Source organism: Saccostrea cucullata, unplaced genomic scaffold, assembly GCF_032062105.1.
Source record: "Saccostrea cucullata isolate Sc308-1 unplaced genomic scaffold, CSIRO_AGI_Scuc_v1 ctg197, whole genome shotgun sequence".
Taxonomy (NCBI): Eukaryota; Metazoa; Mollusca; class Bivalvia; order Ostreida; family Ostreidae; genus Saccostrea; species Saccostrea cuccullata.
In genome coordinates this window covers 240,487-250,338 of record NW_026938805.1, presented here as the reverse complement: position 1 = coordinate 250,338, position 9,852 = coordinate 240,487, and the positions used below count along the sequence as shown (strand labels likewise).

Here is a 9,852-nt window from a genome sequence, read left to right as displayed (position 1 = left end):
AATTGGAGGGGCATTAGGCTACCTGTTTCAATTTTGTCTTTTTTCTATTATTGAAGAAATTTTCAAAACTGTATGTTCTATATAAACTATTAATATTTGTCGAATTGTGCTATTTCCTCTTTTCTTTTCCCTCTTTTCGCTATATACTTGCACATATATTTATTTTACGTCACGGCCACAAAATTATTATTTTCCATCGGGTTTGAATAAAGCACGATGACGTTGCTTATTGTGACGTCACAATTGCTTCCAATGCAAGAACGAAGATTTGTTGTTTATGAACAACAAAGCAAAGCCGATTGTAAAGATTCATTAGTATTTTGAAATTCAAATGAAGACAATGGTAAGTAATATTCCACCACCATCTTTTAAACAATATTTCTTAAAACTTTAAAGCCTATGAATATTTATTTCATAAATTAAAACTAATTGACAATTTATATACTTTATGTAGAAAGCAATGAGAAATTTAAATTGCTTTAACAAGAAAAAAATATTTTTTAAACAATATTTTATGAGAAATATTGATTTTTTACCTCTATAAATATGAAAGAAAATTTTTTCAACAACAATATAAAAAAAAAATTTAATCGGGTTTGGAAACCGAAGGGTTTTAGCGTTTCTATGATGGGAGCTTTGTACTATGACGTCATAATCGCTTTGATGAAAGACAACAAAGCAGACAACTTGGCTAAAGCAAACACGATGGTAACTTAAACATTTAGTTTGCAAAATAATATAATCCAAAAAAAAGATTTAAATACTACACATACAGTGTATAAAATTTCACAATTATTTCTTCCTTTTAGGATGTGAGAGAAGAAACAAAATACAGAAATGGTGAAGAATTTATGATGAGCTTGAATAATAGGCTGAACCAGATGCAGATGAAAGTAAGTCAAAAATTTTCGAAGCCCCCTCCCCTATTAATTCTTGAGCGAAAATGTGTGGGTTTTTTTGTTTTTTTAGCGAAGGTTGAATGTACAAAATGATAATCGTACTTATCATAGCCCTTTGATTTTAGGCGGCTGTTCCAAACAGTATTACTGAATTCAAGAAGGAACTGGAACTCAAAGAGGAGCGTAGAAGAGAGGTAGCTATACTTTTCTGTTTTTTGGAATAATTTGGTATGAATATATATTTCTGATTTCACAAACTGTTTAATTTTGGCATTCTCCATATTAAATTGACATAAACTTTTTTTTTTTTTAGGAAATAAGGAAAGATATTGCTAAAATCTCCCAAAACAACTTGAGCAGAGGCAATTTCTCGGACATACCAGAAAATATCTTAAAGGTATTCTTTTTTTGTTTTTGTTTTTGTTTTTTAACACGACTGTATGGTGCAATTTCATAATTTTACTTTCATAACAAATTACAATTCAAGTTCGTTATTTCGATAAATAAGTCTAATAATTTTCAGATTTATCTACCGGACGATGCAACCATAGCAAGAGAGCTGTGGAGGATCAAAGAATATGCAGAGGACTTGGACACAATTAAGGTAAGAAAAAGTAGTCAGACAAAGGGCGAAATGCAGCTTTTAGGATTTTTATAGGGTGATAATTTCACTTAATTTTTGGAAACTTGTTGAACGGCGAAATAATGTAATGTGTTTGGCAATAAATCACGTACATGTAGTGAGCGGTAGATAACTTGAATGATCTCTTTTAATGCTATCTAGTAAAATTTGTAGATTACTTTATTTACTCAACAAAAGAACTCTTTAACAAAATAACGCTATTATATCATAACAGATATATGGTGGACCTCATGTCTGGTTTAGAAAAACATTTTTATATATATTTATTTCTCAAGTAACTTTTTGGGAAAAAGAAATGTTAATAGCGCTTTGAAGATTTTTTTCCTTAAATTTTAACAATTTTGATTATTTTTTTTTAGCTGTAAACTACAAGTATAATGTAGGTCGGTGTACGATCGCACCAGAATTACGTATTTGACTGTACAAACAAATTTGATAATACATCTTCAATACTTTGCAAAACAACGGTATTAATTTATATCATATCACCGTTCATATTTTTTTTTTTTAAGGAAGAAGCAGAGGAAGATTTGTACACAATAATACGCGAAGAGGACACTACACCAGAATTTTCTAGTGGATTAGAATTCCTGAACTGGGTGGAGGGAAGACTTTCTTATCTGGAAGTAAGTAACAAAGAAAAATAATCAAATGCAAAATTCAGCAGAATTGATATTATTATCATGAAAAAGTGATTGTTGTACTTCCGATAATATTAATACATTGTGAATGATCATTTTATTATTTAATTTTGGATTTTAAGACTTTTTTTTTTCTTCTTTCTTTTTAGCCATTTTTACCAGAATTTGAGGTTCATCATTATTTCTTCCGTCAATGGAGTCGGGACGATTTCAGCTACACACCATGGCTTGAAACTTTATTTGTGAGTCATTTCAATCATGCTCTAATTCAAAAAATGAAATATAACTTTAATTTGATGTTCCTTCCATTGACTTCTCATAAAACTATTGTCGAATTGACATTACGTTTTGAAAATTTTCTCTAGGAAGAAGAATCTATGGAACAGATAGCTGCAGAAATTGATGACGAAGACATCAAACCAGAATTTTCTACCGGAGAGGAGTACCTCAGCTGGTTAGGGCGACAATTACCATGCCTCGAAGTAAGAGCTCCTGTTCTTTTTTTTAATACATTTAATAACAAATTTCATGGGAGGGGGGTCATGACCCCGCCCCCTTCTAGATCCGCGCCTACATCCTTACAATTTTACGAAAAAGAAGTTGAATATTTAATCAAAAAGTGAATATTAGTTTTCCTTCTTTATCAAAGTTATATAATCGATTGGGTAAATCTATATTTCAGCCATTTGTTGGAGATCATTTCATTCACTCGTGCTTCAAGAATGAATGGCGGAAAGGAAGTGATTATAAACCAGGATTCGACACAGTGATTGTAAGTTACTGGATGTTATAATTTTTCTTGCAAATTAAATTACCGTTTTTAAGTTATAATAAAACTTTTTTTTTTTGTAATGTTGACATCAATTTAAAAGTTTTAATCCCCGTTGTATAAGGACTGATTTTTGAAATGGTTATAAAATATGAATCTGAGTTTCTAAACTGATTTTAATATTTTTACTAGGAGGAACATTATGAAGAGGGTAAGGAATCCAGAGCCAATTCTCCTGTAAAAGACAACATGGAGTTAGAAGTGAGTAGATGTCCTAAACATTTGCTATTTTATGTTTAAAATCAAATTTGAAATTAGAAAGAACAAAGATGTTATTAAAGCAGGGCATCAAAAAGAAATTATACAATTGACGTATCTCATTCTTTTTTTTTTTTCAGAATGAAGAACTGAATCCGTATATCAAACTAATGCTACTACCATCAATACGTTTTAAGGAGGTCTTAATGACACAGGTACGGATTATTTTAACACTTCCCATTAAACCGAATTTTTGAACACAAGCAAATGCAACTGAGATTATTTTAAAACCTGAAGGGTACCTGTTGAAGGAAATGCTAATGACAGAAACCTAAAACCCTGGAATGCTTCTTTTTAGAACCCCTTGTCACTGGTGGAAATCTGCTCCAAGAGTATCACAACTGAGCTGGCTACAGATGGATGTACAAGTGGACCAGAAAATGAGACAAGTCTTATAGATACAAAACAACAGACCGATCAGGTATGTTTCCTAAGTACTTTTATATTCTAGTACTTCTAACTCTTTAAAAAATTGTTGCACTCAACTTATACTTTTTTTAAACTAACATATAACTTTATTGTAATGGTTATTTCTTAATTATTCCATGCTCAATTTAGCATCTTAGATTACGCATTTTCTTGTAACAACAATTTACAATTTATTCAAGAATAATTATTTTAAATATGATTTATGTATTGTTTTCACAGATTTGCAAGAAAGGCAGTAAATGGAATTTGTCGTTCAAGTTGCTATGCAGAAATGTAAGTAAATTTGATGTACATATTTATCAACCATAATATTTATAATACAGTGCAACATGAATAAACCCCATTCACATGTTTTAATCAAAATTTTAATAAATATACGTATACTTAAAGGCTAGTCAGAGATATTTATCATATACAGTTAAACACTGTTATACTGAACATGCTTGTATTACGAATTCTTGCTAACAACAAAGAGATTTCAAAAAAATGTATTATTACTTCTTAGATATACTAAGTTATATTTAGGAGGAGTGAAAATTGTATAGTCTCTATCACTTTGCAAATGTATATTTTCTGTATGAATACTTAAGTAAATTCTTAGCATGACTTAAAGACATTACATTTATTTATTGTTTTTTTTTTTTATTTGTAGAAGAAAGAAAATGGACAGAAGAAGAGATCTGCAGGATTTTTCTCCCGTTTTTTCCACTGATTTCCAAGGCCTTCCTTTATAGACTATACACCAAAGAAGTCTTTCAATAAACTGTGTTCACAGATTATGCCATGATGGACCACATTTTGCATTTATTGAAGAGTTTCCTGCCAGATCATCAATTAATATTTATGAAGTTACATTACAACATTTCAATTATATTAAAATAAATTCTTATGTTTTTTACAAGATTTCTATGCCTTTGTTTTGTTTGTTCATGGAAAGAGTTAAGGTGATAACAATTAGAATGTTTTTTAACACAACAATTTTGCAAATGACCAATTAATAACAAAGGAAGTAAATTTCCCAGTTCCATTTTTATTGAAAAATGCAGCTGTCAGTGATATCCAAAAGTCGGATTTCATTTAATAATTGTTGCTATGAGTCTAGTTCTGTCTCTTAAACATTTAGTAAAAATGATGCAGGATATAGGTGATAATTTATTTTTAGAATATGAAAAAAGGCTTATTTAGCCTGGAAACAAGCCTTTGAAATTGGAAATAAATACCTTTCTTGATTTTAAAATCACGGAGTAAAATTTCAATTAAGGGCCAAACTGGACATTGGAGGATAATGAACCACCAAGTTTCACGAGAATCCTTAATTTAATCCCGGTGATATCGAGAAACAGAGAACCGACTTAGAATTAAGTTTCTCCCTGACTAGAACTTATTTACGTGTATATTTATTTTTTCTCGATTAATTTTCAAAACTAGTTTGTCTACTTTCCTATTTTCTTTTTCCCTTTTTAATTACATGTACATACTTACTAATATATCACTTTAACAAGAAATGTTTGTAAAACACTTATGCCCCAAAATACAGAGTAATTGAAATTTTTATAATCCAGATATTCTGGCCAAACAAGATCATTAATGAGGAATTGTATGTACGAACGCACACAATTGTTATATCTGACCGGATTAAAAAGAGACGATAAAAATAGATTGGCCATGTGATGAGAATGAAATCATCAGATATACCGAGGGTAGCCTTAAGATGGACTCCATCAGGAAAGAGGGTTACCAGAGGAGAGGTGGTGACGATCAGTTGAAAAAGAAAAGAAAGAACAGGGATGGACTTGGGGCATGATACAGTCAATGTCAGCAAATAGACAGAGATGGAGGTCCTCGGTGCTGGCCTTATGTGCTCCAAGCACGAAGAGGATTAAGTTTTAATTTAGTATAAATGAAGTTTTCGAATATGAATATCAATATTTGGAAGTAAATTACAAGTTTATATCTCAATAAATTCATGATCGTCTAATATGAATAATTTTTTTTGGCAGACACAGAAGTTTTCAAAAATGATTTTGAACCTTTCGCTTATAAATCACAAGATACAATCGCATAAACAGATTTTTTTAATATGAGTAGCAAGTTTTATAAATCACAAATTTTTGCATACAAATCAAGTTTTGGAATATGAATATCAATGATTTTTCAATAACAGGAATTCACATATTTGTATCACACGTTTACGAATATGAATAACATTTACAGATTATAAATTACAATATATTACAAAAATGTCATAACAAATTTCCCAATATGAATACATGTACATTTTTAATATTGTATAAGATAATAGTACGTTTACATATGTCTTTTTGCATGGAAATCACTGTACGTATTCATTATACATTACACATGTCATAGTTGTACATACTTTTGACCCATGGCTCAACATTAAATACATACATGTATATAAATAGTTTCTTTTTCCTTTGCTGCAAAGTTGATGACAGAAATCTGTTATTTTTAAAATTTAAATTTATTCCAGTCTTCTTTCTACAGCTCTCCTTTTACATTTTTTTCAACCCGCGATGCTTGGGCATACGGTCTTCACAAGGTCTTCATGGAATGGACAGTTTTCACCCTCTCTTCTTTACCTAAGTCTCTCTCAGAATTTTCCATATGTATTTTAACTTAAGGTTATTAATCAATTTGTTATTTTCATGTTCAGTCTTTGCCTCCTTTTAAGCCCGACTGAGCTGGAAGTTCATGTGAGCTTTTCTGATCACATTTTTGTCCGTAGTCCGTCTGTCTAGCTGTCCGTTTGACTTCAAGTTGTCCGTCCATCTGTATAACTCTTCCACATATTCGACTTCTTCTTCAGAACCATTGGGTAAATTCAACCAATTTACCACAAAGCATCTTTTAGTGAAAGATTTTTATTCAAATAATAGGGCACACCATCCTTCGAGGGGAAATTATTCAGAAATGTGTAATGTTTTTAAGATTTTCTTTCTCAAGAACTAGGCCAAAACGTTTAAACTTACGTATAGGAAACCTTCTTTACCTATGATAGATTCAAGATTTTACGAGTTTTGCGAGGGAAATGCCAGTATATAGAAAAAAATCTTTAAAAATCTTCATCTCATGAACAACAAAGTCCTGTTTGGTCATATTAATATGGAAACATTTTCATGTACTAAGTACATGTACATTCAGATTTGTTCAAACCGTGGCCCCGGGTAGAGGTGGACCACAATACTGAATAGGAAGATTGAAGTCTTAATTAGGGATATATAGGGGAAAACATCTGCAAAGACATTAGTTATTTTGAAATGGCAGCATACTCAGGTAGTGCAAAATTCAAGCCATTCCCCCTCCGTAAATTTTTCAATACTGAACTGATTTGCGCTTTTTTCTAGCTAACCTTTTCAGGTGAGACATACGGCTAATGGACCTCTTTGCTGATACAACCTTTTGGTACACACACTTATTATGCCATATCCTTCAGAGGGGTTGTCTATGCCGTTAAAAGTCTTGGTCTGATCAAGTCAGTCGGCTGTTTCCTTACTTCCTTAATTGTGGAATTAACTAGTTTTATTTAACAATCGATGTTCTGAACCTTCCTCCATGTTATCTATAGTAACCTTCTCTTCCTGCTCTGTGTGTAAACTATTACCATTTACAGCAGATTCCACCCCACTGTCAATACTTTCAGGAGTAGGTGATTTTATGTCATCATCTGAACTTGTAGTTGGCGATGGTTGTGTGTTTAACCAATCTATACACTTAGGAATGTTGGTACTTGTGTAACCCTGAAGCTCGTCATATGAAGAAGTTTTTGCATGTTCTCCTAAGTTTAAGTTTCTGGGAACTTCTGAGGTTGTGCTTCTGTCACCAATACTGCTCACAGTTGAACCAGTGCTTCGCCATGATTGCGAAAAATTTGTGATAGGTTTAGAACAAATATGGTTCCCAAGTTGAGCTGGGACAAGAAAACCTAGCTTCGACGCCAGTTTGTCATATTTTTTGGACAGTGCTTCTTGGAGGTATTGAATTTTCTGTTTTCTGTTAGATGATTTATCTATATTAGAAAACACTATCTCCCACAAACTGTTTTGGTTCCCAGTTTGTCCTGAAATGACAAGGTCCAAGAATTCTATGTCAATGATTTGATGACGACAAAGGTGATCTACAACGTCACGTATATCTACATCACGTTTGATGACGCACAACAGACATTCAGAACTTCTACCCTCCGAGGTTTTCAGGTCGTAAATTCTTCTTAGTTCTCTCGCAATATGAGGATATTGGTGCTTTCTTCCAATCACTTCCAGGAATTTGACAAAATTTCCTCGTCCTCTTTTGGCAAAAAGCACAATAAGCTTGCGTATTTGGTCTTTCCTTGTGCTGATGTGTGAAATGTCGGAAGCTTCGTCTTGTGTTAAGCATTCGTTGTCAAGCAATTCGTCCATAAGCTGTGTGTTATTCAAATCCATGTCTCTTACCATCTCTTCGATCTTTTCCATCAGACATTCTCTGTGAATAGTCTCGCTTCCACTCAAGTCATTCTTCTCTTGATCATCTAACAAAAATAAAACGGTAATTCACAGATATATCAAAAACATAAATATATACATACCATGTATCGTTCCGCAGAAGAAACTGATAAATTGAAATAGAAATCTCCGTGAACATGTTCATATTTATATAAATTTAAAAAAATGTGCTATTTATACCGGTGGCTTTGGACTTTTCTCTGCTAATACATCGTAACAACTCTCTCTCTAAATTGCTGTTGGAGACATTTCCTCTGATAGCAGTGATATGGTCGGATGATCTCAGCCTCTCGTTAATAAGGTGAAGCTGGCCATTGATGGCTGCATAATTCTGCCGGTGCTCTAAAGCGGACGTGTACATAAAGTGTGTCAGATTTGCCAGTTTTTGCTGAAAATATTATAATAATAAAAGTTTATTACAATTTATATTAGGAAATTTGTCCTCTTTTGATAAGCCGGTAGGAAGCAATTTTAGTGGCTGGGGCATGTGTTTTAAGTCGGGCGCACTGTCAACCACCAGAAATTTCTTGACAATTAAAAATATGACCATCGGATATTTTTATTACGGGGCACAAGCATATTTAGTTATGTTATCAAAAGTATCCTATATCTGCAAATTTTTGGGGACACGCCCCCTCCCGCCCACAATTTTTACGGCCATTAATCTAAACTGGGACCAGGTAGATGTGTTTTCCCCGTCTGTCAGATCTGTCTTAAAGAGAGACTGTCTTGGCAACTCAAGGACTTTTACTTAGCATTGGTTTGGTTCTAATATAGTCAAATATCTTAATTTTTCAAATCATCTACGCATGATTAATGTTAAATAACGAGTAAAATTACAAGTTTTTTTGCTAGGATTTTTTTCTCTCCAGTTTTCTTGAATTTCTCTAAACTCAATACATGTGTATATTTAAAAAGTGTAAATAAATAAAAACAAACTTTTGGTGTCATTTCCTATATTTGTCACGGTTTAGACGTTACTTAAGTAGGTCATTCTTTCAAAAATGCATCATATAAAAAAAAAAACAATATTTCAGTTCAATTAACATTATACAAGTACCTGATTAACAGTTAGTACCTCTACCATCCAACTGTCACATCCTCCGTTTCATAGATTTTCACGACCACAAAGATCCGTTGGGGGAAGGGGGAGGTGGGGGATAGGCAGTATACGAAAATGGGTAAGGAAAATAACGAAATAAAATTGCTGAACATTGTCTCTTTTGGTTTAAGATGCTAGTAGTAGGCGTACCTCAAGATCTAAGATCAGGACACTCGTTGTCAGGCTGTTCTCTGTGGACGGATCTCTGTCAGTCTGTGTGTGTTTGTCCTCCATGTTGAATTGATCTTCAAAGTTGGTAAACAGGAGTTTGGAATTCAGTGATGTAAAGAAAACTTTTAGAGTAATTAATCAACAACTCTATAATTGTTTACGCTCGGAAGACGATAAGGAAGTTAAGAATCTCGACATGTGACTTTATTTATAAATTCCATTTTTTTCAATCGTTCTTGAAGGAGAACTTCCGCTTATTCTTGTAAACACTTTTAGTTTCCTGTATAAGTGATGGTATATGTTATTGGTTAAACGTATTGCAGAGTACATTAAATGACATTCACCCCAATCACTGCGATGTTATCTTTATTTAAT

At 32.6% G+C, this 9,852-nt stretch overlaps 2 protein-coding genes across 2 annotated transcripts; one reads left to right on the top strand and one right to left on the bottom strand.

Moving 5' to 3' along the window:
* The first annotated feature begins 443 nt into the window (after positions 1-443).
* On the top strand, positions 444-4,442 carry LOC134251350 (uncharacterized). Its single transcript, XM_062733740.1, has 14 exons — positions 444-708; positions 810-893; positions 1,025-1,093; positions 1,213-1,296; positions 1,423-1,503; positions 2,055-2,168; positions 2,333-2,425; positions 2,549-2,665; positions 2,866-2,955; positions 3,145-3,213; positions 3,351-3,425; positions 3,569-3,691; positions 3,919-3,972; positions 4,352-4,442. Exons 1-14 carry the CDS (start codon positions 547-549, stop codon positions 4,409-4,411), a joined length of 1,275 nt encoding a protein of 424 aa, XP_062589724.1. The 5' UTR covers positions 444-546; the 3' UTR covers positions 4,412-4,442.
* A 1,952-nt stretch (positions 4,443-6,394) lies between these two features.
* LOC134251334 (uncharacterized) lies at positions 6,395-9,750 on the bottom strand. The gene is made up of 3 exons (XM_062733728.1): positions 9,457-9,750; positions 8,385-8,592; positions 6,395-8,230 (listed from the first exon to the last, which is right to left on the bottom strand). Exons 1-3 carry the CDS (start codon positions 9,538-9,540, stop codon positions 7,233-7,235), a joined length of 1,290 nt encoding a protein of 429 aa, XP_062589712.1. The 5' UTR covers positions 9,541-9,750; the 3' UTR covers positions 6,395-7,232.
* Between the last annotated feature and the right edge of the window lie 102 nt (positions 9,751-9,852).